The 27,663-nt window shown below is 56.4% G+C and overlaps 1 protein-coding gene across 3 annotated transcripts in view; it reads left to right on the forward strand.

Annotated features, from left to right (window-relative positions):
* SEPTIN9 (septin 9) overlaps positions 1–27,663 on the forward strand; it is a 208,997-nt gene that overhangs the window by 17,364 nt on the left and 163,970 nt on the right. Inside the window, exon 2 of one of the 3 annotated variants that reach the window (XM_010342366.3) lies at positions 6,081–6,137. The exons of 1 other annotated variant lie outside the window; for it this stretch is intronic. In XM_010342366.3, the coding sequence (XP_010340668.1) occupies positions 6,081–6,137 (57 nt within the window). Of the gene's footprint in view, positions 1–6,080; positions 6,138–19,544; positions 20,391–27,663 lie in introns of those variants that run through there. One more of the 3 variants, XM_003931687.4, reaches the window with a different exon arrangement.

Consider the following 27,663-nt stretch of genomic DNA (forward strand, 5'->3'; position numbering starts at 1 on the left):
GCCCACTGGTAAAACTTTGCAGGGAAGCTCTGTGGGTCCTTGGCTGGCATTGATGCCCTGCGATGTGCAAGACCATCTGGGAGGTGGGCACCTGCTGCCCGTGCAGGCAGAGCAAGGCCCTGGGCAGGCATGATCTGATCTCACCTTCCCCAACCTGGGGGCCAGATAGCATTGGCAGCTTGCCACCAAGACAGGGGCTGGTCACCAAGAGAGGTGCCGCCTCCGTGGGCCATCTTTGGCTTCCGGCCCTCCCCCTAACCCTCTTCCTACCCCAAACAGAGGCCAGGGGCACTGCACCAGAAGCAGCATGCTGCCTCCTTTCCTTGGCATTTTGTAGTTAGGTAGACGTTTATCCTTCTCACAGGAGCTGGTGGGCCACAAGTGCCCCCTCCACTTTCCAGGGGGGATGGCTGGGACCCCCGGCCTTGAGCTAGGGTGCTGTTCTTTTTTTTTTTTTTTTTCAGACAGAGTCTTTCTCTGTCGCCCAGGCTGGAGTGCAGTGGCACGATCTCGGCTCACTGCAGCCTCTACCTCCCAGGCTCAAGCCATTCTCCTGCCTCAGCCTCCTGAGTAGCTGGGATTACAGGCGCATGACACCACGCCCAGCGAATTTTTGTATTTTTAGTAGAAATGGGGTTTCACCATGTTGGCCAGGCTGATCTTGAACTCCTGATCTCAGGTGATCCACCTACCTCAGCCTCCCAAAGTGCTGGGATTACAGGCGTGAGCCCCGCGCCCACCCCGCAGGCGGGTGCTCTTCTGCTGAGAATAACACCTTCTGCAGTGTTCGTTCTCCTGGAGAAGCAAGTTCCCATGGCAAGGGGATTGCTCACCTTGTGGGTGAATAAATTGACTTTAATCCACAGCCCCAGGTTGGGGAAAGGTTGTTCTGTGAGGTGGGTAGGGTGGGGGTGGGGGTGAGGAGATCAGGGCAAGTCCAGGAGGGCCTGGTGCCCAGTGTGCCTCTTCGGGGTATACCTCCAGGTAGCAGAGGCCAAGCACAGAGGGGAGGAGAAGAGGGAGGTGCCCATTATCTCCTTATCTCAGCTTCCTCTGGAGATAAGCTTGAGTATTTTACTTGTCAAGTCTGGAATTTAAACCTTTGACTTTGATCCAGCCCTTCACAGCCCCTGTAAGCAAACTGAGCTTCAGAAAAAGGGAGTGGGGAGTGAAGCCTATGTATCTTGGATGCCCCCACCCCAGGCTCAAAGTGGGAAGGAGGCGCAGGGAAATGAGGGAGGCAGGGTTGACCCGGCCGAGGGTCTCCATGGCCTGTTTCCCCAGGGGCTCTCTCAGGAGCTCTTTAAACTTTTATTATGATGATTTTTTAATAGAGATGGAGTCTCACCGTGTTGGTCAGGCAGGTCCCCAACTCCTGGCCTCAAGCCATCCTCCCACCTTGGCCCCTCAAATTGCTGAGGTTACAGGCGTGAGCCACCGCGCCCGGCCTCTCGCAGGAGTTTCAATAAAAAAGTTGGGAATAGATTCTTTTCTGCAGATGACTTTTTGTGATGATTGAAAAGGGATGTTTATGCACAAGGAGGTTTCATAACGCCTCGTCCTAAAAAGCTCCCTTTTGAGAAAATGGTGACTTTCGATGGAGAAGAGACTGCCTAGACCTCACTCACTGTCAGCACAAGGGCAGAGCAGGGGCGTGGCAGTGGCACCCTCCTCTGAGACAGCCCCATCCCTGCTCTGCCCAGGGGTTCAAAAGTCTGGTCTATTCGAGACCCCAGATGGGTTTGGTGTGGCCATCTTGCATCACAGGTGGGGTCTGAAGGATCTGAAGTGACCTTTGAGGAGGCCAGGGTGGCGGGTACATTCCGAAACCATTAACAACGATACATCAAACAGGGTCTGCTCAGATTCTGAGTGCCCGTTTAAACATTTCCACTGCGTGACTTACCAGATTCCAGCATAAAAACCCAGGTAAAAGAAAACATAGCCGGCGTGGCAGCTTGTGCCTGTAATCCCAGCTCAAGGCCGAGGCAGGAGGATTGCTTGAACCTGGGAGGCAGAGGTTGCAGTGAGCTGAGATCATGCCACTTTACTCCGGCCTGCTGACAGAGTGAGATTCCCTCTCAAAAACGAACAAAAACAGTATCATTTATTGAGTTTTAATTTTGTGCCAGACACTGTGCTTGCACTGTGGGACCCCATTTACTCTGAATAACCTACGGGTAAGCACCATCTCCGTCCCCAAGGAAACAGACTCAGGAAATGGAAGTCATTTCCCAGGCCCACAGCAAGGCCTGGCAAGGTCTGCATTCGAATTCTGATCACCGACTCCAGGCTCTCCTGCCTCCTTTGCCTCTCAAAACTCAAATACTGTGTGATGACTCCAGACAGCTAGATTTCAATCATCTCCTCTCCTTCTGGGTATGTTTTATTTTAAAATCACATAAAAATTACTGAGGTCTCAACTGGAGCCATGGAATCGCTAGATGTCCTGGAGGCTTCTCCGGCTACCTCTTTGCTGGACTCAGACACAGGCCTGAATAATTAGGTCCAAGGAGCTGAACTGGAGCTGCTCGTGGCCAGAGGTCTCTTCCCGGGAACAATGGCAGGGGCAGTGGCCTCGCTGAGCCTGGCAGTGCATTCAGGAGCAGGGGACGCTCAGGCCGCTCTCGCCCTCTTCTTGTGAACAGAGTTTGCTTCTCATCTTCTCTGTGCCAAGGGCTGCCAGGCACCAGATGTCCGTTTTGGGCAATCAGAAAAATAAACACTGTAAATAAAACAAAATCTCCACCCAAGAAATCTGAGACAGACGCTGTTTTCCCCACCGTTTCTCCACCCCCATGTCGGGTTTGGGAGAGTGGGCCAGCACATTTCCTAGGGATGAGATGCCCTGGGCTGTTTAACCTGGATGGAAACTCTTCTGTTTTACTTTTGCCCAGTGTCAGAGGGCAGAGGGCAGGGGTGGTGTCTATCTGGCTCAGGCCGGAGGACAGGGCAGCCTTGTGGCTGGCATCCCCTGCAGAGATGTCTTAGCCAGAAGTGACTCGATCCTCAGGAACGTGTGGCCCATTCTCTGCTGGGCTGGCCGCTCCTCACACACCGTTGTTTCCACAGTGGAGTGTGCTGGGTTTATGGGCACAGCTGTGGTTCACTCTCAGCCCTGGACAGCAGGATGTCCCAGCGGTGCACTGATGGTATGTGCGTGGGGACGTGGGGAACAGGGGATAGTGACCCCAGGCGTGTTATTGCGATGTGGCTCCCAGTCAGGTGTGTGAAGGGGGTTCTCACGGCCAACATGGAAGTGAGCTGAGCTGCAGCTGGAGGGACCCAGGCTCACTGTGTGCCGCTCAGCAGCCTTGGGAGCTCGTCCTCCTCCTGGCTCCTCTCCCCTCCTGGCCCTGGGCAGCGCACCAGAGCCGCACTCGGGGCTGTCTCTCCTGGTCTTAAGGGGGCTGTCGTTTCTGGGAGGCAGATGCTGGCCCCTCCAACCCCGTCTCCTGGAGATCTGCACCGAGGCCAGCCTTTCTGTCTGGAGGGGCTGGCTGGGAACCCCTGGGTTTTCCTGGTGGGGGTTTTGCTGCTCAGAAGTGAGCAGAGTGAGCTGGCACCAAGAGGGGGATGCTGGGTGAGGTCACGGACGTGGCTGGGGCAGGCTGGGGGTGCCAGAGGTGAATTCCGCGGCTGTACGACCTTGGGCAGTTTGCCCAGCCCTGAGCCTCACTTCCTCCTCTGAAATGGGGCGGGAGCACCTGCCAGCTAAGGTTGTGGGTTGAGTGAATTGGAGCTAAGGGACAGACAGCTCACAGCCTGCCGTCAGACCCTAGCAAGCCGAAGGGGGTGTCCCTGCTCAGCGTCCTCTGGCCCCTCCTTCAAGGTTCAGCTTGGTCTTCATCACCCCGGTGAAGCTTCACTGGTTACTCCAGGCATCAGTTCCACGCCCTTGTTGTGCCACATGCTTTTCTCATGGCATTGCTTTACCTGGAGGGTGGGTTCGACTACAATTGGGGCACATCTTGGGGTTTTCCCCAGCACCAGAGAAGTTCAGGCTTAGTAGAGATGGGTACCTTGTCGATACCAGTTCCATGAAGGACACACTGTGCCCATTCTGCTGCCAGTTGCTGAGTCTGGTGTCCTGTAGTTACGGAACATGGGTACAGGCCTGGGCAGCTGGACATGAAGTCCAGGTGTGTAGGTTGCTCTGCCTCAGCTCTGAGCCTTTAGAAACGAGCTGGCTGCAGCTGTTTCCATCTCGTCACAGCTTAGGAGTGGGGTGTGGAATGGATGGACGGATGGATGGATGGATGGATGGATGATGGGTGGATGGGTTGATGGATAGGTGGATTGGTGGGTGGATGGGTGGGTGGGTGAAGGGCTGGATGGGTGGGTTGGGTGGATGGGGTAGATGGGTGAATGGATACCTGGAGGAATGGTGGGGTGGATGGGATCCGTGGTTGAATGGATAGATGGATAGATGGGTACATGAATGAATGAGTAGGTGAATGGGTAGATGGGTGGGTAGGTGGATGGATGAGTGGATCAATAGATGAGTGGGTGGATAGGTGAGTCAGTGGATGGGTGGGTAGATGAGTGGGTAGGTGGGTGGGTAGGTGGGTGGATGCATGGGTGGATGGTGTAGATGAGTGGGCGGATGGGTAGATGAATGGGTGGGTGGATGGATAGATGGATGCATGGGTGGGTAGATGGATGGATGGATGCATGGGTGGGTAGATGGATGGGTGGATGCATTCATGGGTGGATGCATGGGTGGGTGGATGGACGGGTGGATGCTTGGGTGGGTGGATGCACGGGTGGATAGACGGATGGATGGATGGATGCATGGGTAGTTGGATGGATGGGTGGATGCATGGGTGGGTGGATGGATGGGTGGATGCGTGGGTGGATGGATGGATGAGTGGATGCATGGGTGGGTAGATGGATGGATGCATGGGTGGGTAGATGAATGGGTGGATGCATGGGTGGGTGGATGGATGGATGGATGGATGGATGCATGGGTGCATAGATGGATGAATGGATGCATGGGTGGGTGCATGGATGGGTGGATGCATGGGTGGATAGATGGATGGGTGGATGGGGTAAATAGGTGGGTGAATGGGTGGATGGATGCTGCAAAAGCCTCTGCAGGGCTCCAGGGAGGAACTGGCACCTTTGACCAGCAGCCAGCATGGTGATCAGATGGTGAAGGCTACAAGGAGGTCTCTGGATCTCTCTGGTCTCTTATCTCTTTGGTGGGGCTGGGCTGGTTGGGTGTCCCTGCCGCTCTCTGAAGGGTGGCTGCATGGCATTGTCCAGGGGACAGCCCGAGAGTGCCATGCTCTGCAGCAGCAGGGCAGCCGCCTGTGTTCCCAGGGCTACTCTTCCTGGCAGCCTTTTGGGTTTGCTCGGCTTAGCACCTCGGCAAATCTCCTCCAGTTAGGACTTGCCTGCCATGAGCCTCTCCAACGAGCAGCCCTGGGCCAAGGCCTGTGTGTGGGCGGAGGGAGCGCGTGCCGCAGGAGGCTGCATTAATCTGAGGCTCTGTTTTCTTCCCTCCTTGGGCAAAAGGAGAAAACAGCTAGTCCCACTCCATCCCCAAATCCAGCCTGGCTGCACCCAGCCCTGGGAGTGAAGGGGGCTCAGTCAGGACTGCCTGTGAGTTGTAGACCCTGGTGTAGAGAAACTCCAGTTCATAAGACAGGTGGACCTGGAGGAAGGAGGAGACTGCATCCAGCAGAGATATGCTTGGGCGAGGCCCAGTTTGGAGTCTGATGGGCGTGGGCTCGTCTGTGTGCAGCTGCTGTTCGCTATGTGGCTGTGGGCAAGTGACACTCTGCGGAGACCCAGCTTCCTTATCTGCAAAATGGGGGCAGTGGGGCTTCAGGGAGGATGTGTGTGAAGGTTTGGCCCAGAGCCCTGCCAGCACCCAGACAGCGGTGGCTGTCATCCCTCCAGGGGCCAGGGTTACCTAGGGGAGTAGGGCTTCTGCCCCGAGATGGGCCCAGTTTCTGGCTCTGGAGCTCACAGCAGGAGCAGAGGTGAGGACACTCCCAGTGTTAACCATCCACCCGGAGGAGGAAGAGCGACAGTGGCCTTGTGTGACCTTTGCCCTTTATCTCTGTCTTTAGGAGGCACTCGGACCGCCAGTGGCCGGCTCCGGAGGCTTGGTGACCCCAGTGGCCCAGGTAGGTGGCTCGTTCCGCCCTGGCCCCAGCTCATGGGCATGTTTGTGCTGGTCCTCTTCATTCTTCTGGTCCGGGACCTCCCTTCCCACCTGGCCTCCCTGGATGAATGGGGCCACTTACCCATCTCCCAGGGAGACGCTGTCTTTGACGGCTTTGGACTCAGGTGGCTTCCAGGCCTGTCGACGCTGCTCTGCTGGAGATGATTCTTGTGGGGGCAGGGGCAGCTGCCCCCAGGCTCAGGGAGCAGGCTCATGTGTGAGAGACAGCAGAGAGAAGATGGATAGGGCCAGATGGCCTGGTTTGAGGGGCTGAGGGGACAGGCGTGCTGTGGACAGTTGGCTTTGACTGTGGCCTCTCGGTGCCGGTTCAGTGTCTGTGGGCTCCCTGCAGCCTTGCAGGACGGACAACGCTCCCAGGATGGAGCAAATCCGACCAGTGTTATCTAGGAAGTAAGTGGGCCTCGGGCAGTGGTCACTGTGCTATTCTTTCTGCTTTTTCCATGTTTGGAAAATTTCCACACTAACCAGTAGGGAGGGGAAGCAAAGACGCACCCCCAATCAGAGCTCTGAGGCCGGCTGTTCGAGACAGGAGTTACAGCTCATAGCCTTGGAAGGGACTCTACCAACCACCAGGTGCAGCCTGGGAAGGGGAGTGGGACAGAGAGGTCGGGGTGCTGCCTCCAGCCCTTGCCCCTGGAGCTGCGTCTCTGCGTCGTCTTCTCCCCACAGGCATCTCTGATCTCCCACACCTGGCCCAAGTGTGGCCGTGCTAAGTGCCTCTGTTCCTGGGAGCCTACCTTGTTCTTGGCTGTCACTTCCAGTGGCCAGGCTGGGACATGTGCCCACCTAGTGGCCTTTCTATTCGGAGAGGATGATGGGTCGCAGAGATGAAAGGACTCACCTCCCCTAGGAGATGAGGAGCTCTGAGAAGGGCGGAGATGGTGAGGTCATCTGTGCATATGTGCTGGGGGCCAACTGGGGGCCAGACCCCGGCTGCCATCATGGTGGCAGACAAGCAGAGATGCCATGGTCATCTATGTATACGTGCTGGGGGCCAACTGGGGGCCGGATCCTGGCTACCATCATGGTGGCAGACATGGTGGCAGACAGGCAGGGGCTGTGGCTTCATGGAGTGGCCATTCTAGAGGAGACAAAAGTTACTGAAGTATATAGACCCAGAGCCCAGAGTGAAATCCACCCAAACAGAGCACCTGTGGACCAGGGCTGCCGTCAGAACCAGGTGGGACAGCTGTCCTGCCAGCAAAAGCGCCCACGAGGGCAAGGACATGTGCCCATCTGGAGCCACCAACCCCATGCTCTAGACCAGCCCCGTCAACAGAACCTTCTGTGATACTGTCTGTTCTATATGCCCCCACCCCGCCACCCTGTATGGTAGCCACTTAGCCACCGGGTCTATTGCACACTCAAGGTATGAATTTTTTTTTTTTTTTTTTTTTTTTTTTTTTTGGAAAAAAGGCTGGAATGCAGTGGCGTGATCTTGGCTCACCGCAACCTCCACCTCCTGGGTTCAGGTGATTCTCCTGCCTCAGCTTCCTGAGTAGCTGGGATTACAGGCATGTGTCACCATGCCCGGCTAATTTTTGTGTGTTTTTTTATTTTTTATTTTATTATTATTATTATTATTATTATTATTTTTTTTTTTTTGAGACGGAGTTTTGCTCTTGTTACCCAGGCTGGAGTGCAATGGTGCGGTCTCGGCTCACCGCAACCTCCGCCTCCTGGGTTCAAGCAATTCTCCTGCCTCAGCCTCCTGAGTAGCTGGGATTACAGGCATGCACCACCATGCCCAGCTAACTTTTTGTATTTTTAGTAGAGGTGGGGTTTCACCTTGTTGACCAGGATGGTCTCGATCTCTTGACCTTGTGATCCACCTGCCTCGGCCTCCCAAAGTGCTGGGATTACAGGCTTGAGCCACCGTGCCCAGCCTATTTTTTTTTTTTTTTTTTGAGACGAGTTTCGCTCTTGTTACCCAGGCTGGAGTGCAATGGCACGATCTCGGCTCACTGCAACCTCCGCCTCCTGGGTTCAAGCAATTCTCCTGCCTCAGCCTCCTGAGTAGCTGGGACTACAGGTGTGTGCCACCATGCCCAGCTAATAATTTAGTAGAGACGGGGTTTCACCATGTTGACCAGAATGGTCTTGATCTCTTGACCTCGTGATCCACCCACCTTGGCCTCCCAAAGTGCTGGGATTACAGGTTTGAGCCACCCGTGCCCGGCCTAATTTTTGTATTTTTAGTAGGGACGGAGTTTCACTATGTTGGCCAGGCTGGTCTTGAACTCCTGACTTCAGGTGATCTCCCCACAAAGTGCTGGGATTACAGGCATGAGCCATCATGCTAGGCCTGAAGTATAAATGTTTATTTTATTCACTCATTTACTTGCATAGAATAATTTATTTATTTTAAATGGATTTCTACTTATATCTTTGTGTGGCTAGTGGTTATGAAATTGAACAGTTCCAGACTATGCTGGCTACCTGGGAACCAAAGCCTGCTTCTGATCCTGAACCTGCTTCAGTGGGGCCAGCACGGACCCCTCCTAAGTCTGACCTCCACAGGCAGATGCAGTGCCTGTGGGCTGTGCACCCCCAGGCCTGGAAGGTGGAGAGGGTGGCTTTTTACAGGGAGTGGGGTGGAGGGGGTGGCCTGTGCATGTGGGTGATGTGGGACCTTGTGTGGATATGAGGGCTGCCGTGTCCCCGTGAGTGCAAGTGAGGCTACTTGCAGAACAGGATGGGACTGTATGTGGGAAGAGGGGGGTGATGCTCTGACTGGAGGCCCCTGGGCAGCTGCGTGATTCAGCGCCACGGTTAAAAGGGCTCCACCCATCGCAGTCATGTTGGGTACTAACCACTGGGCAGCCCAGCCGCTGCTGTGTTTCTGGGAAGCTTTCCTCCGGCTCCGCAGCTGGTGTGCCTCTCCATCTCCCTTCCTCTCACTGGCCAGCTTCTGGAATGGGCAGGGAGGGTCCCCAGTGCTTTTGGGGATTGCATCTTGGGACCCTGGCACCCTGGGCTTCGTGGACACAGCCTCCTCCGGCGGTTACTTCCCTCTGCTTAGACCAGCCGGTTCTGTGCCATCAGCACTTGGCAGCCGTGATCATGGCTCAGCTTGGAAGCCTAAGGCATAATTTGCTGAAGCCCAAAGCTGCAAGCTGGTGATCTGGGTTTGTGTGGGACTGCCTGCTGACACATGGAGTCCTCCCTCTGTGGGCCTCTGTGGCCTCCGGCCTGAGACACCCTTTCCTCATCTTGCTTCTGTCTTTCTCCCTGCCTCCCTGCTGCTAAGACCCTGCTCCAGGCAGGAGTTCATTCCTAGCTGCCCCAGCGTCTCGGGTCTCCCCAGATGACTGCCTGCTCTCGTGTCCTCCCAGCCCAGCTTCTCTGTAGATGCACATCTGGCTGATCGCCTGTGTCTGGGACCCTTGCCCTCCCCAGAAGGACAAAGGCTCTTCTCAAGGCTGTGTTTGGGATTGGGCCAGGGATGACATTTCTGGCAAGAGCTTAAATGACACCACGATCAACCCTTTGGTCAGTTCACACACTCTCCTTTTTTTTTTTTTTTTTTTTTTTTTTTTTTTTTTTAAAATGGAATTGTTGGGCAGGCACGGTGGATCACACCTATAATCCCAGCACTTTGGGAAGCCGAGGTGGGCGGATAACAAGGTCAGGAGATCGAGACCATCCTGGCCAACATGGTGAAACCCTGTCTCAACTAAAAATACAAAAATTAGCCAGGTGTGGTGGTGGGCACCTGTAGTCCCAGCTGCTCGGGAGCGTGCGTCAGGAGAATCACTTGAACTCAGGAGGCAGTAGTTGCAGTGAGCCGAGATCATGCCGCTGCACTCTAGCCTAGTGAGAGACACTCCGTCTCAAAAAAAAAAAAAAAAAAAAAAAAAAATGGAACTGTTAGACCTACAAAAAAATGTAAAGAATAAGATAACAAAACACCTGTGTAGTCACCACCCCGCTTAAGGAGTGAGACACTGCGGTGCAGGCACAGCCCCGGGCCACCCTCTCCACCCCAGCCCCGTTCCTGCCACGGTGTTTACCCCTTTGGATGGGGATCTGGCCCCAGGCAGGCATGTCTGTGCTGCGCAGTGGTGTGTCTGAGCAGCCTGGGTCTCCTTTTTTCTTTTTTCTTTTTTTGAGACAGAGTCTCGCTCTGCCACCCAGGCTGGAGTGCCCTGGTGTCATCTTGGCTCACTGCCACCTCCGCCTCCTGGGTTCAGGCGATTCTTCTGTCTCAGCCTCCCGAGTAGCTGGGGTTACAGGCACCCACCACCACACCTGGCTAATTTTTTTTTTTTTGTATTTTTAGTAGAGCTAGGTTTTCACTATGTTGGTCAGGCTGGTCTCGAACTCCTGACCTCAGGTGATCCACCCACCTCGGCCTCCCAGAGTGCTGGGATTACAAGCGTGAGCCACTGCGCCTGGCCTGGTCTCCTCTTGAATGCTGTCGTCAGCGTCATGTCCTTGGTGCCCGACTGGAGCCCGTGGCTGCCCTCTCGTGCCCACAGAGTGAGGGCATGGAGGCTTATCCATGTGGGTCCCATGTAGCCTTGGTCCATTTATTTTGGCAGCTGGCAAGTGTTCCTCTGTGTGGGGAGGCAGGTTTCCTGCCCCATGGCCCACTGGTGACATCGCTGAAGGTCTTCTCTGTTACTAGCGCTGCTGGGAACGCGCGTTTCCCCAGGTGGATCTGCCCGGCTGCGGGGATGCGCTCCTCAGCCCTTCTAGATGTAACCACTGTGCCCTTCCGAGCAGCCTCCCGGTTTGCTTTCCACATCTGCCCACCTTGTGTGCCTCGGGCACCCTCTCTGGGCAGCCGCCTCCTTGACCAAGCATCCAGCCGATGTTCGCTTGGTTTCCACGGCGCACGGAGCTTTTCACCTCGATGGTGTCCGAGCTTCCCTCCCTCTGGCCCTCAGTCCCCGCTGGGGGCCTTGGAGCCGACTCCTCTGCCTGACATCGTGTCGCTGGGTCCTGCTCTTTCTCCTTCCAGCACCTCTGGGGTTTGCGGCCTCGTCCCTAGCACCTACACCATCCCTTCTGTCCTGGGTTGAACCGTGTCCCCCACAAGCTCATGTCCACTAAAAACCTCAGGATGTGACCTGGAAGTTGGAAATGGGGTCTTTGCAGATGGGATTAGTTAAGGATCTTGAGATGAGGTCATTCTGGATGAGGGTGGTCCCTAAATCCAATGACTGGCCTCCTTGAAACAAGTAGAGAGGCCACAGACACATTGGGAAGAGCCACATGAAGTCAGCGGCAGGTGGTGGTGTGACACAGCCCCGGGCCAGGGGGAGCCCGGGAAGAGGCAAGGAAGGACCCCCACCCCATCCCAGAGCCTTCCCAGGGAGCGTGGCCTTGCTGACACCTTGATTTGGGACCTCTGGCCTCCAGCACTGGAGGAGAACCGCTTCCATTTTTCAAGCTCCGCAGCTTGTGTCCTTCATGACGGCAGCCATAGGACACTGCGCCCCCCCCCCCACACCTGACGGCTGTGGATGGACAGCCCCCACCCACGGGAAGTCTCCCTCAAGCACTGCAGCCCCAGAGTCTCTGCCCCCACAGGGGGCGCCTGCACAAGGAGGTGTGAAAGGAGCCCTGCCGGGGGGTCCCCCTGGGCTGGTGCTTGCCTCCCTCTGTTCATCCTATGCCAGCTTGCATGCCTCTTCCGGAAGGAGTGCCTTGCTCCACTAGTGAATCTGAGCCTAACACTCCTGACAATTGGCTGCCATTGTTTAACTGCCACCATCCCCAGGAGACAGAAAGTGCCAGAAGGGTGTGGCCTGTGCAGTACCACCTTGGTATTTCCCCAGGGCACTGTACCACGCTGCCTCGGTGCACACAGTAGCTGCGTTGGATGAACAGGTGCCTCAGGCCCAGCTGTGCAGACAGAAGTGTGCCACGTGGAGGGAGCTGGTCGTGGAAGGGACCACCAGCATCTTGACTGCCCCAGGACTTTGCCCCTGGGCTCTGGCAGGCACCCCTAGCTCGTTACTTCCTCTCTCACCCATGGGCACCTGCTCTTCCTCTATTTCTCTGATGTCAGCCTTGCTGCCGACCCAGGTTCAGAAGCAGGAAATCTCAGAGTTGACCTTGACCTCTGCCTCCGCAGCACCTCCAGGTCAACAGGCTGCCAAGATCTCATCAACTGGCCTTCCCACACTGGCCCTTGGACAGGCTGCCCCTGGTCATGTCCATGTCTTGGTAGGGCCTCCGCCATCCCTCCTGGGACCAGTGGGTGCTGTTGTCCTTACCCCTGCCCTGCTGTGGCTCCTTCCTGTCCACAGTCAACATTTAGAGGACGATGACCGCTTCCCTCTTCTGTGCAAGGGACCGGGTGATAGGAGCCCTTCACCTGATCATTTACAATAGGTTTGGGCCTGGTCTTCTTACCTACAGAGCCCTTAGTTTCCCCCCAAGCCTCGAGTGTGGATTTGTGCTGCTTCCAGCCTGGCCCTGATCCCGCTTTCCAGCCTGGAGCCCCTGCTTCTGCGCTCCCGGCTCTGAGTACCCAGGCCTCCCTGGACGGGCTCTGCCACTGGCCCCTGGGGAGCAGGGCTTCCGTGCTCCTGGGCCCAGCTGGCTCAGGGTGACTTTGGGCCAAGCTGCCACGCCCCTTCTATCAGCTCGGCCTTGGTTATTTCCGTGTCCTCCACAGCCTCGGACCAGAGCTGGGCGGGATGCTCTCCTGGTGCGTGGCAGGCAGTCAGGAAATATTGCTGCAGTGACCTTGATAGGAAACGCTGGGGAGAATTGGCCAAAAAAACTAGCTTAGAATGGCAACTATTGGCTTTCTTTTGCATTGGCTGAAGAGTAGCTTTTATCTGTTTGCCTCCTGGGTAAGAAATTGATGGTGAATGCAGGGTCTCCAGGGAGGAGAAGAAGGTGACCAAAAGAGTCTGTGTAACCTGGTAGGCACTAGGCATTTGCGACTATTTAAGTTTAATTTTTTTTTTTTTTTTTTGAGACGGAGTTTCGCTCTTGTTACCCAGGCTGGAGTGCAATGGCGCGATCTCGGCTCACCGCAGCCTCCGCCTCCTGGGTTCAGGCAATTCTCCTGCCTCAGCCTCCTGAGTAGCTGGGATTACAGGCACGCGCCACCATGCCCAGCTAATTTTTGTATTTTTAGTAGAGACGGGGTTTCACCATGATGACCAGGTTGGTCTCCATCTCTTGACCTCGTGATCCGCCCGCCTCGGCCTCCCAAAGTGCTGGGATTACAGGCTTGAGCCACCGTGCCAGGCAGTTTAAATTTTTAAACATAAGTTCGAAACTCTGTGGCTTGGTAGCCCTTCCACATGGCAAGCGTTCACTGCCACATGCGGCTGCCATATTGACCACAGCAGATACAGAACACTGATATCATTACGGAAAGTTCTGTGGGGTGGCACCGGCTTTGATCATCTTCACCTGGATCCACAAATTCATTGTTTATCCAGCGAACGATTGTTGGGTACTTACTGAGCAGGCTGGATGAAAGACACCTGCTCTCGTGGGGGCGGGGGTGGTTTCCGTTGGCTTCGGAGAAGCTTAAACTCAGGGGCCCTGGGACATCCTGCAAGGGCCCTTGACCTCCATGCCCCCAGACCTCCCTTTCTCTGCATGGGCAGTCGGGGGCCCCCTCTAGGAATGGAGCGCCACCTCCGGCTCCCGTCAGGCTATAGCCCAGGCGGATGGCTGAGCATGAGGCTGTGAGTGTGGAGTTGGGCCCGTCTGGGCTGCTTCTCCCTGTTGTCCTGGTTTCCTTCCACGCTGACCTGGAAGGACTCCTAAAGCAACAGGCCTGCCCAGGCGGTTTGCACCAGTAAACCCTGTAGCGGCCCCAAGGGCAGAGATAGCTGGATTGTATTTATTTAGGAACAGCCAAAGCTTGAGGCACAATAAAAAGTGGAGAAAGATTCCGGAGAGGAATGCAGCTGGCCTCAGCCTGGGAATCCGTCTTGCTTGGGAGGCTGTAGGCGGGCCAGGCTGGGGCCAGCCTGGAGGGTCTTGGCCGGCTCTGCTGGCAGGTACAGTAGCAGGGTCAGCAGGGGGGAGCCCAGGACGGAGCTCTTTCATTTTCAATTCAGGGAAGCAAACTTCAGTGGTTGAGTCTGAGGATGAGCGGGAAATGAACGGAAAAGTCTCTCTCTCTCTCTCTTTTTTGTTTTTTTTTGAGGCAAGGTCTTTCTCTGTTGCTGAGGCTGGAGTGCAGTGGCGTGATCGTAGCTCACTGCAGCCTTGATCTGCTTGGCTCAAGGGATCCTCCCGCCTTAAACTCCTAAGCAGCTGGGACTACAGTTGTGGGCCATCATGACTGGCTGATTCTAAAAAAAAAAAAAAAATGTGTGCAGGCTAGGCGTGGTGGCCCATGCCTGTAATCCCAGTACTTTTGGAGGCCAAGGTAGAGTCTTGCTCTGTTGCCCAGGCTGGAGGGCAGTGGTGTGATCTCAGCTCACTACAGCCTCCGCTTCCTGACTTCAATCGATTTCCTGCCTCCGCCTCCCAAGTAGCTGGGATTACAGGGATGAGCCACAGTGCCCTGCCTTTTTTTTTTTTTTTTTTTTCTTGGTAGAGATGGGATTTCTCTATGTTACCCAGGCTGGTCTTGAACTCCTGGCCTGAAGTGATCCTCCCACCTTGGCCTCCCAAAGTTCTGGAATTATAGGTGTGAGCCATCATGCCTGGCAGGAAAAGTAACTTTTGTTTTTTCTTTTTTGAGAAGGAGTCTTGCTCTATCGCCAGACTGGAGTGCAGTGGCGTGATCTCAGTTCACTGCAACCTCTGCCTCCTGGGTTCAAGCTATTCTCCTGCCTCAGCCTCCTGAGTAGCTGGGTCTACAGGTACCCGCCACTATGCCCAGCTGATTTTTTGTATTTTTAGGGAGACAGGGTTTCACCGTCTTGGCCAGGATGGTCTCGATATCTTGACTTTGTGATCCGCTCGCCTTGGCCTCCCAAAGTGCTGGAATTACAGGCATGAGCCACCACGCCTGGCCGAAAAGTCATGTTTTAAAGCGAGAGGCTGTGCATCCCCTATATCTTGGTAATCAGCATGCAGGATTTGCTGGGACCTGCATTAGGTGAGGGAACATGGCAGATGGCAGCAGATCTGAGCCCGCAGCATCAGAAAGCATCCTTCCAGCCCGAGGTGCCTTCTCTCCGCCTCCACGCAGGACCCTTCCCCAGTGTATGCACCTGGAGCAGGGTGGGGCCGATTGTATGAAGCCCCTTTCGTGAAGGTCCCCGCTGCCCACATCAGCATCACCTGGACCACCTGCTCTCTTTCCTGGATGGCTGGACCAGCCCCAGGACCTCCTGGCCTGATGTAGGGAGCACAGGCCGCCCTGGGGAATGCCTGGTGTATGTCCCCTCCCACCTGGGTACCAGGGGATGAAGCTGTGCTTCATGGGAGGGGACAGAGGCGCTGGTGCCCAGGATGGTGTGCCTGGGGCTGCTGAACTGGACGTGGCCCCTATCGAGCCCCTGTGGAGCCCAGATTGATGTGAGAAGGGTGGGGTAAGACAGGTGACCCGTAGCTTTTACTTCTGTGTCACGTGGGAGCAGCGGCTTAGTCTGCACACATTTTCAGTTTGGAGTATAAATTTCCGTGGAGGAGGAAAATCTCTACTGAGAAGGCTCTGATGTCAGGATTGTCTGTGAGGGCCAGGCCGTGTTCTGGGACAGGACAGGAGCGGAGGGGGCAACCAGGGAAGGCTTCCTAATGGAGGAGGCATTTGATAGAGTCTTGAAAAAGAAACAGTTCCTAGGCTAAGCCAGAGTAAAGACCAGCCACCTAACTTCTTTCTACCAGGTTCTCCGGGACTGAGGCAAAGCAGGTGAAGCGTGACACTGCCTTCCTTTCTGTGGGTTCCAGCCTTTCCGGAGCCCGGCCAGTGCCATTGGAGACAAAGTGGCCTTGGCTCTTCCTTCCCACCCCGCCAGGCCTGGCCTGTGCCTGCTGCACCCCACTCTGCAGTTAAGAGGTGAACCAGTAAGGCTGACGTCGCAAAAAAGTGGCCAGGGGTCTATGGGGGGCGAAGAACAGAGGTGCCGCCCTCAGGACTGTCTGGAAGGGGCTTTTGGGTGACTGTCTACTCCAAGGTGTGGGCAGTCTGTGGTGGCTGGGAGCTGGGCTCACGAGCTGGCACAACCAGAGTTTCCCAAAGCCGTGGTCCTGAGGGCCCTGCCTTCCCGGGATAGCAACCTTTGGTACAATTTGGGAGAAGCTGGGTTAAAGCAAGCCCAGCCCCTCACTGCAAGATTACTCAGTTCGTTCAGTATGCAAATGTGCCTTGGAATCTGAGACAGGGATAACGTTTTACACAACCACAGAAACCTCTTCAGTGTTCCTCTGGAGGGAGGGACGGGGGCATCCACCTTGGAGCTTGGGTCTGCGCTGGTGGTGAGGTGCCCCCTTAGAGCTTACACGGAGGCCGAAACCCCGTGAGCGGTGAGGGGCTGGCCCATTCCTTCCCCCACCTCCGCTGGCCGTACCCCACATCTGCACTCCTCCGAGTGGCTCATGGCTAACTCTGGCCTCTTCAGAGCCAATTGGTGCTGCCAGGATTTCCGTTTCAAGTGATCCCCCTGCCTGGGCCAGAATGTTTGGATTTTCAGGCATGGAGGGGAGATGGACCTCAGGCCAAACCATGCCGGGGGTCAAGGCTGTGCTCAGCAAGCGCTCCAGCCCTGGCCGTCAAACCCACCGTGTGCACGGCGTGCCGGAGGTTACCAGGGAATGAACTCATCATAGCCTGGTCCCCTCACCCAGGCCTGTTCTCAGATTCCCACCGCCAGCCAGGCTGGGTCAGAGCCTTGGAGGCCTTCCTGGGCTTCCCTGCCCCACAGCCGGAGTTCATATGCAGAGTCTTGAGTGAGGTTAAAGGGTTTTCTTCCTCTTCTTTTTTTTCTTTTTCTTTTTCTTTTTTTTTTTTTTTGAGATAGGGTCTCACTCTTTTCACTCAGCCTGAGGTGCAGTAGTGCAATCATAGCTCACTGTAGCCTTGAACTTCTGGCTTCAAGTAATCCTTCCGCCTCAGCCTCCCAACTCCCCATCTCCTGTGCTGAGATTACAGGCACGTGCCACCTTGCCCAGCTGGGGTTTCTGCTTTATACTTTTTCTGTTGTTTCTAAACTCAATAAACGGAAGATATTACATTTATAATCAGAAAAACCAACAAGGAATATTATTTCAAAATTGGAAAAGGGATTAGAGAAACAAACCAAGAAACCTCTGTGATTCCTGCCGATCGGAGTCCGTGGTTGTTAGCGGCTGGCTTAACACAGTGTTTTAGGAAGAAATAGAATAACAGAAAGCAGCTCCAGTGGGCCGAGCCCTGGCTTGCTCTGGATCGGTTTCCTGCAGCTGCTGTAATGAGTGGCCACAAGCTGGCGGAGTCACGACAACACCCAGTCTTCCTCTCACAGTTCTGCAGGCCACATGTCCGAGATCAGGATCACCAGGCTGAAATCAGGGTGTCCACTGGGCGCAGCCCTCTGAGGCTCTAGGGCAGGGGTTCCTGCCCTCGTGTGTGGCCTGTTAGGAACTGGGCTGTGTAGCAGGAGGTGAGTGACCGGCAAGTGAGTGATGCTTCATCCGTATTTACAGTGGCTCCCCACTGCTCGCGTTGCTGCCCAAGCTCCGCCTCCTGTCCCATTAGCCATGCCATCAGATTCTCGTAGGAGCGAGAAGCATACTGTGAACTGGGCGTGTGAGGGATCCAGGTGGCACGCTCCTTGTGAGAATCTAATGCCTGATGATCTGTCACTGTCGCCCGTCGCCCCCAGATGGGTCTGTCTAGTTGGAGGAAAACAAGTTCAGGGCTGACACTGATTCTGCATGATGGTGAGTTGTATCATTATTTCATTATATATTGCCATGCAGTAATAATAGGAATAAAGTGCACAATACAGTGTGCCGGTGGCCGGGCGTGGTGGCTCACGCCTGTAACCCCAGAGTGAAAGTCTGTCTCAAAAAATAAAAAATAAAATCATAAACATAATACACTTGAATCACCCCAAAACCATCTCCCCACTCTTTGGTCTGTGCAAAAATTGCCTTCCGTGAAACTGGTCCCTGGGGCCAAAAAGGCTGGGGATCGCTGCCTTCATCACCTGCCCCTTCCAGCTCCTGGTGGCTGCCGGCATCCCTTGGCTTGTGGCCATGTGGCCCTTACCTTCAACACCAGCATCTTCAGATCTCTCTGGGCTCCATCTCCACTCAGCCATCCTTGTCTGTGTCGAATCTCCCTCTGTCCCTCTCCCGTGTGAGCAGCGAGACGGCCTTTAGGGACCCCCTGGGCAATCTGGGGTGCTCTCCCCACAGCAAGATCCGCAATGAATCAGATGCAAAGACCCGTGTTCCAAACAAGGTCCCATTTTCAGGTCTAGGGAGTAGGACGTGATATCCCTGGGGCCATTATTCAGCCTTCTGTAGTGCCCATGACCCCTCCCTCCCTCCCCAGCCTCCCACCTCGGCTGAGAGGCCATCTCCACCTCCCCTCACTGCCTGGCTGCCCGTGGGGTCTCCTCTGGGCTCTTTGGGAGGAGGTGGTTGCTTGATGTCTCCCAGAAGGCTCGGAATGGCCCTCCCCAGCCCCCAAGAAGATGCCCTTTCTGCCAAGGAGACTGCATTTGAGGTCCTAACCCAGACGGGACTGTGGCCTGAAGTGGCATTTCAGGACTTTTGGCTCTGTCATCTAGCTGAGGGCTGTGCGTAGTCCTCACCTGGTCACAGGGAACTCACCTGGCTCCATGGGGCAGGGCCTGTAAACTCAGAGGTCTGTGGGATGTGACTGGGTTGGGGGTGCAAATATTGGAAATTTGTGCGGGGGCCTTGGGAGCAGCACAAACTGGAAACTGTGTTTTGTCTGAAGGGCAGGACAGTCTCACACCAGCCCCGTGCGGCCAGGCAGGAAGGCCTCTGCAGTACGGCCACGCGTCCTCCCTTTCTCAACAGAAACTGACAATCTGGAGTGTTCAGAGGGATTGCCTGAGTTCTCAGCCTTGGCACGAACACACATTCTCTTTGAACAGGCTTGGGCAAACAGAACCAGCCTCTGTGTCTCAGGGTTGAATGAACCCTTGAGGTGAAATTTACAGACAGACAGAGGATGCCCCCATCCCCACTCCAGGGACCCACCTTGTAGTCCCCCCACCCCCCACCGCCTGCTCTGCTGAGCCCTGGGCCTCAGCAAGGACCCTGACCATGTGCGGTGGGGGACCCCCCAGTAAGCTGCCTCTGGGGACTCCAGGTGAACAGTGGGGAACAGCAGTGATCCCCCAGCAGGGCCCTGAGTTCCCAGAGAGGAAGACTTGCTCCCTCCCAGGGGACGGTCTGAGACTGACTGACTCATGCGTGTGTGGTAGGAATCTTCCAGGAAGTCCCCATCTCGTTGGGCGGGGACAGCAACTGCCTCTGTCACCGCAGGCTAACGGGACGGAGGTGAGGTAACTTCTCAGGGTTCCTCCTGGGCAGGTGCTCCAGAACCTTTTCTCAGCCCGCTGGCTCGGGGCACGGCCGTCCCTCCCGCCCAGCCACGTCAGGGTGCGGGGTGAAGAAAGGCTGGGCCAGCCGGGGACAGAGGAAGGCGAGGCAGGCACGCAGGAACTGGGCTTTTTAAACGCTTAAACCCAAGGAAATCGTAGCATCGCGGGCCGGGGAAAATGAAAGACTTTGGAAGTCGCCAGGAATTCGACTCTGTGAGTTGGTTTCCAAGAGGCTAAGTTAAGCATCTCCAAGTGGATATTAAAAAGGAGCAGCGAGCCTCGGGCGGCGGGGGCTGGAGGAGGCGGAGGAGGCCGCCGGAAGCCAGGCTTGGGACCTCTGCAGCCACCGCGCAGACCGGCCGGCGGGACCCGCGCAGGCAGACCCTGGGGCTGCCGCACTCCCCGGGGCCCGCCTCGGGCCCTCTCTCCTGCCTCGTCTTTTTGGACTTCTCTCCTTTGCTCCCTTTTTCCTCCCGTTTCGAAGAGACAATGCTACTTCAGTTTGGAGCACACACATATGATCAGCACATGGAAATGTGGTAATTCGGATGCATTCGTGATTGCAACAGATTGAAGAAATTAGACCAGACAAAGAGTGTTTTTAGAGGAGGAGGAGGAGGAGGAGGAGGAGGAGGAGGCTGAGAGAGGGAGGGCGACGGGGGTGAGAAAGGGGAGGCCGCCTCTGAGCGGGACGCCGGGACTCCCGCCGCTGCTAAATATATCCGTCGGAATGGAGAGGGACCGGATCTCAGGTAGGCAGACGGCCCCCTCCCCACCGGCCGCCCCCCACCGCCCTGGACTCGGGCTTTATTTATGCTTTTGGGAAAATAAGCATGCAAAGGGTGCTTTTGCTCATTTTTCACAGAAATATTTCTTTTCGTTTTGACGGTTCCAAGCTCGTGGGTCGGAACGCCGTCTCAAGCGAAGCTCTCCGGAGCCTGGATTTTATTGAAACTCGGCTCTCACTTCTCTTTCATTTCCCAGTGTGGCACTCTGGCGTGTCACGGCCACTGTGAAAGGCTGAGGCTGTTGGCGCTGAAACCTGGGGAGGGCGTGGGGGACCTGCTCCCCCCCCCCGCCCCCCACGGCTCGGGCCCAGGGCGGCGGCGGCGCTCAGACCCGGCCGGTGGTTGGTTTGTCCACTGTGTGGTTTGTTTTTCGCCTCCAGCCAAAGTCTGTCTTCAAGGCTGCCTCGGTCTCCTACCTAAAATAGCCCTTCTGTGCCTTCCCAGCAGTTGATTATAGAGGGGGAAGCTCCCGGCACTCAGAGGAGCCGGGTGTGTGTGTGTGTGTGTGTGTGTCCGCGCGCGCGCGCGCACGCGCACGTGTGTGTGCACGTGTGTGTGCATGTGTGTGCGTGTGGCCATTCACTCTGGCAGCCCCCTTGCAGCAGGCACAGACCCATTGGGGCGTGAACTGACAAATGAAGAGAAAGGGGGCTCCCCGGCCTTTAGTCACCCCAGCTTTCCAGGCCCGCCATTCCAGGCTCAGCCTCCTTGGTCTCTTCACTCCCACGAAGCACCGTGGCTGCCATCCCACCACGTGGCCAGCACCATCATCGCTAATCAGCAGTGATGACAGTTTCTGCCACTCATGCCACCCTCTGAGCCCAGAGATGGGAGATCCGGGGTGGTCGAGCCACCCTGTAGGCTTTGGGTGTTCAGAGGTGACCTACGGGCCATGGGGGTGCCACCCCCTAAGTGCCTGGGCCCTGGTCTGTTGGTTGCCACTATGTGTATGTTGGGGGGGGTCCCTGAGAGGCCTGAGAGAGGGAGGCCCATTCCGGTGGCTCCTCTGCAGGACATGTGGTCCCACCTCACCGTGGCTCCCAGGGCCACATCTTGATGTGACGTTGGGACTGGTGGGGCCGGTGTATGTTGTGTCACTGAGCACACCCCATTGGGCACGGCAGGCAGACCTCAGGACGGGGAACGGGAGACGGGCAGAAGGCTCGGGTGACCATGAAACTGCGTCTTATCTGTTTGTGCTCATGGGCGCAGGCCCGCTGGGATGGGTGGGTGTGGGGCCTAGTGCCCTGCTCTCAGCCCAGCAGGAGCCGCAGGACGGGGAGTGCTGGAAGGGGCCTTCGCCAGGGCTGCACAGTGGAGCAGTCCTCAGAGTGGCCACTCCACCAGGCAGCCTGGGCAGACCATGGGGGGGGTCCCCTGCCTCCTCGGCCACCAGCCTGGGAGGACATCACTCCACCCTCCTGGCTGTCAGGGGCCTCGGGGAGCCTCGGGTTCGGCCTTCATTTTGTAGATGATCCAGCCGAGGCCCAGATGGGTGACCGGCAGAGAGGCGTGGATTGGGGGGGTGCTCCCTGGGGAGGTGGAAGTGGTGCCACCCTCCCAGGCTCACTAAACACGGGCTTTTCATGAACTCAACAAAACGCTCTTTGAAAGCAGCCAGTGCCATGCCCCAGAGACTACTCGGATCCCTGCTGGCCTTGGCTGAGGGCAGCACAGCCAGGGGTGAAGTGGGGACCTCCCCTTGGCTGTGCCTTGATGAAAGATGCTTTCTGCAAAATCCCATTCAGATGTGTTTTCCTGTGGGGAAAAAACCGTACATTTAAAAAAAACAACCCAGTTGTAAACTGGCTGCCTTCTGAATGAACACGAGGATCCCCGCGCGGCGTCCCTGCCGAGGGTTCTCGTCCTGGTCAGACCTGAGAGCTGATCTTTCATTGTTACTAAGCTCCCGAGCAGTCCCTGCGGAAGTGAGTTCCCTTCCTGTCCCTGCTGGGTGGCCTTGAGCAAGCCATTTGGCAGCTCTGGGCTGAAGTTCCATCATCTGCAAGGTGAAGGGTGGGAGCAGCCTGGCCCCCAGGCAGCGCCCCCCCCCACCTCCTGCGGGCTTCTGAGTGTCCTGAGTTTTCTGGGTTCTTCTTCCCTCACTGAGGGGCTCTTCCTCTTCTCAGGGCGTGGCTCACGCCGCGTTGTCTGGCCACATGGCACTGTGAGAACTGCTCTGATCCCCACGTGTGCTCTGGCCTGAGGAGGGGCCATGGGGAGGACACCGTGTCTGTGTGACAGACGCCAGCCCGATGACTTCTACAGATGCCTGTGGGTGCCCCATGCCCCACTGGGCTGGCGTGTGAGGCGGTCCAGCTTGGGCTGCCCTGCGGCTGCCCAGGAAGGGTTTGTGGGAGGGGTGGTCCTACCCCAGTGTGTCCACGACTGTCTGCCGAGCCCAGGGAAGCCCCGGGAGCCCTGAGACCTGCCCTCTCGTCCCTCCCCCGGCAGTGTCTGGCTCCGGTCTGGTTTGCCAACGGGGCCTGGGGACTCTCCCGCCCTCCCTGGGGGCTGCGGCCTTCCCCTGGGAAGGTGCTGGAGGGTTTGTCGGCAGGCCGGCGTGAGTCATGGAGCGGTGACTGGCTGCTAAGCACGGCGGGCCACTCCTTCCAGCCAAGGGTCGGAGGTTTTTTTTGTTCTGGACCGGCTTTGTAGCTTTTACAAATTAAGCAGTTTTATCTTGTTCCAAGAGCTTGTATTTCAGCAGGGAGAGAGTCTCCAAGAAGGGAACTTTCCACTGGGAAGCTCCGTGCGGCTGGGAGGCTGGGAACAGGCCGAGGGTGAGCCGCAGGCAGGGGGCGTCTGTTGTCTGTTCGTGGTGGTGAATGCAAGCCCGGGCTCCTGGAGGGGGGTCTGCCACGCTGTGGCTGGATGTCTCCAGGGCCCACTGATGCAGTGAGGCACAGCGAAGACCCCAGCTTCTCTTAGGGGGGCCCTGGGTCACCAGTGGACAGGGAGCTGAGGCCCCATGGAGGCTGGTGCCTCAGCCCTCCGCCTTCCCTCCTGTCCCTCCATCTGCTGTCCCCGATGGCCTCTGCCATTCCCTGGGAGTTCTTACCCCTGGACGCGCAGTGCCTGTCCCATCTCAACCTCTCCGGCTCTGCTTTTCCATCTCCAGGGTGAGAGGCCTGGCCTGATGCGCCCTGCACTTCCCCACTTCCTGCTCGGCCCTGTGGGGACTCTGGTCCCTGAAGGGGTTTCCTGGGGCTGCCGTCACCGAGTGCCACAAACTGGGTGGCTCAAAACACCAGACATTTCTTCCCTCGCCGTTCTGGAGGCCGGAAGTCCAAAATCACAGCATCAGCAAGCCAGTTCCTTCCAGAGGCTTCGAGGGGGAGCCTGCTTCTCACCTCTTGTGGCTTCTGGTGGCTCTCACAACCCTTGACGCTCCTTAGCTCATGGCCACATCACTCGATCTCTGCCTCTGTTGTTACGGGGCCTCATTCTTTGCTCCAAATCTCCCTCTGCCTGTCTCTTATAGGGACACTCATTCTCAGATTTAGGGCACACTGGGTAATCCAAGATGGCCTCATCTCAAGATCCTTAACTTCATAACATCTGCAAAGACCGTTCTTCCAAATAGGCCACGTTCATAGGCTCTGGGTGGACGTAAATTTTAGGGGCCACCTTTCATCCCCCTGTTGTCCCCCTGTGTCTGGATGCGCAGAATGGTTCCATGTCCCAGACTCCTTGCTGGCCCCCTCTGGCCCTTTGGGGTGGCTGCCGGCCTTTTCCACTCATTCCTGTGCTCCTGGTGAGGTGCCGGGGTCGGGCTCAGCACCTGGGAGAATTCTGGGGGCAGCTTGGAGCCGGCCACTTCCCTCCAGGCGTCTTCCCGCCTGCCCGGAGCTCATGGCTGTGAGGGGTTTCTCCTTGTGGTTTTGATCTGCATTTCTCCGATGGTATCTTCTTGTGTTTATTGCTCATGTGTACATCTTCTTGGAGAAATGTCTGTTCGAGTCCTTCACCCGTGTTTGATGTGAGTGATTGTTTTTGTTGTTGCTGACTGTAAGGAGATCTGTAGATTAATATCCGGATACTCATCCCGTGTCCGACCTGTGATTTGCTGCCATTCCAAGGATCGTCTTCTCACCACGCTGTTAGTGCCCTTTGATATGCAAATGCTTTTTCTTTTCTTTTCTTTTCTTTTCTTTTTTTTTTTTTTTTGAGATGAAGTCTTACTCTGTTGCCCAGGCTGGAGTGCAGCAGTGGCATGATCTCGGCTCACTGCAACCTCTGCCTCCCTGGTTACAGTGATTCTCCTGCCTCAGCCTCCCAAGTAGTTGGGATTACAGGCGTGCGCCACCATGCACAGCTAATTTTTGTATTTTTCGTAGAGACAGGGTTTCACCATGTTGGCCAAGCTGGTCTCGAACTCCTGACCTCAGGTGATCCACCTGCTTCAGCCTCCCAAAGTGTTGGGATTACAGGCGTGAGCTGCCGTGCCGGGCCTGATATGCAAATGTGTTCAATTTTGATGACGTTCCACTTTATCTGTTTGTTCTCCTGCTGCCTGTGCTTTTGATGCCGTATCCAAGAAATCATCGCCAAATGCAGCGTCATGAGGCTTTCCCCTGTGTTTTCTTCTAAGAGTGTTGTGGTTTTAGCTGTTGAGTTTCTGTCTTTGATGCAGGTTGAGTTTATCTTTGCGTGTGGTGTGAGGGCTGGTCCAGCCTCATGCTCTGGACTCTTGATTTTGCTCCTTTTCTCTTCTTACGCCCAGCTGGTTCTGCTGGGAGGTGGGGAGGAGTGGGGAAGTCCCAGGCTGGGCCCGGCCTCGATCGCCCCCTCTCAGGCCAGCCAGGGAGCCTCAGCTTGGCCCAGGACCTGGCTGGACACGCGCCCAACCCGGGAGAGCCTGGGCCTTGGTCTTTCTGGGCGGATGGCAGGGGCAGCCCGGGACCTCCTGAGGCCTGCCCTGCAGACATGCCCCTGGTTCTTGGTGGTGTGGCTGCCTAGCCTGTGTGTGAGACCAGCTGTCTGTGCTTCAGGATGTAGAAGCTGAGTGTCCCCCGTCTGTCCCCTTGCTCAGCTCTCCCTCTGAGGAAACTCCTGCAGCCCATTCTCTGCCTCTGCTTCTATGCCTTTGTCTGCTTCCTGTTCGGAGGTGGCACCACCCAAACCCCTCCCGCCCACCACATGTGGTTCCACTGTGACCAACTCAGTAGCTGACGAAGCTTCCCCTGGGGCTCTCCTGGGAGTGGGGAGCTGGCCTTCCCAGAGGCCTGGCCTCACTCCCTAAGCGGAAGTGGGGCGTGAGGTTGCCAGCCTTTCTCTGCTGCCTGGTGCTCTAGGGATCGGCTTGTCCCCCTTGGAAGCACTTGCCATCCTTAGACAGCACCCCACACCCTCCTCCCTGCGTCCCACCCCTTCTTCCCTCTCCACACAACCTCACCCACATGGTCCGCCCAGCAACCTTTGACCCCCAACATGACACATCAAACCTCCCTTGCTGGTCACTGCGTCATTCATTCAGCATTGGGTGCTCCCTGTGGACCTGGCACTGGGGCCCAGCAGAGGACAAAGCCAGACACAGTCCTTGTCCTCACGGGACCACACACGCACAAGACCACGTCAGCAAACGTGAAACACGGGAAGTGACATGAGGGGCAAAGGGGCCCAGTGGCAGGGCAGTGTAGGACCAGGTCAGGAGGGCTGCCTCAGTGGGGAGAGCTTTGGGCTGAGTGCAGAAGGGTGAAGAGTAGTAAACCAGGCTTAAACCCAGCAGGCAGGGAAGATCACTACAGGCGATGGGCAGTTCACACGAAGGCCCTGGGGCGTGGGGGGCTGAGGCCGGCAGCACGGCTGGAAGGGAGGCAGCGGCTGAGAGAGCCTGACTGTCATGTTGTGAAATATACATTCGGTTTTCTTCTCCATTTCCTGGCATACAACTCCTAAAATCCTTGGAATCTCCAAAGTGATGCCTTTCTGCATGCTCATGATTGACCGATGGGGGGCAACCCTAACCAGCTTCAGGAAGAGGGCGGGTCCCAGGGAAGACCGGGTGGAATTGCAAGGTTGGGACTTTCAGTCCCGTCCCGCCAACCTCCAGATAGGTGAGAGGGGCAGAAGGTAAAGCTGATCATCATGGCCAGTGATTGAATCAATCATGCTTTGGTAATGAAGCCTCCGTAAACACTCAGAAGGATGGGGTTCGGGGAGCTTCTGGATAGCGGAGCGTGTGGAGGGTGCTCCACACATCTTACCCCACACCTCTCTTCATCTGTATCATTTGTAGTATCCTTTATAATAAACCAGTAAATTCCATGAGCCCCAGGAGCATGTGTAAAGGGAAAAAAATAAAGAACAGACCGTAGCTGGTCTAGCAAGTGAACCCTACCAGAACGGGTCCTCCTCTGCCGACCTACCTCTGGCAAAGCCTCCCTCTCCCGGGCTGTGGGGACCTCCCTGACCCCACCACCCCTCCTGTTGTGGTCTTGCTGGCTGCTTCCCTCAGGTTGGTTTACTTTTATTTTTCTTTTTGAGATGGAGTCTTTCTCTGTCACCCAGGCTGGAGTGCAATGGCACCATCTCAGCTCACTGCAATCTCTGCTTCCTGGGTTCGAGTGATTCTCCTGCCTGGGAGTAGCTGGGATTACAGGTACCCGCCACCATACCCAACTAATTTTTGTATTTTTAGTAGAGACAGGGTTTTGCCATGTTGGCCAGGCTGGTCTCGAACTCCTGACCTCAGGTGATGCACCTGCTGCTCCCAAAGTGCTGGGATTACAGGTGTGAGCCACCATGCCTGGCCCGGGTTAGTTTCTTTTTACCCAGCCTGCTCCCCACAGGGGCTGAGGTCTCCCTGCTCACTCCAGCTTCCCGCCCTGTCTCTTGCTCTGGGCCCCCTTCCAGAGCCACACTGAGTGGTCTAAACTTCTGAATATGCTCGCTGTGTGCCCCTGCCTGGCCCCACATCCCGCTCTGTGTTCCCCAGGGTCTCCCACTGGCAGAGGGCATTGGCATGGGTTCTGGGGCTGCCTTGGTTCAAGCACACGCTGACTGGGGGCCTGAGGGTCCCTGGAGTCCTAAAGCCCAGGGCAGGCAAGCCTGGCATGCGTGGTTCAGTGGAGGCTGGGCATGGGAGGGGGTTGTGGGTGGGGAGATTCCTCTTAACCAGCGGCCCATGTTTGGAGACTGATTTGGGTGCCCGGCCACACCTTGAACTTGGGACAGAGAGTGGTGCGGATCTCAGCCTGGGAGGCTCCCTCTGCCTGTGGATGCCCTCACACCT

The sequence above is a fragment of the Saimiri boliviensis genome, chromosome 17 (genome assembly GCF_048565385.1).
Source record: "Saimiri boliviensis isolate mSaiBol1 chromosome 17, mSaiBol1.pri, whole genome shotgun sequence".
NCBI lineage: Eukaryota > Metazoa > Chordata > Mammalia > Primates > Cebidae > Saimiri > Saimiri boliviensis.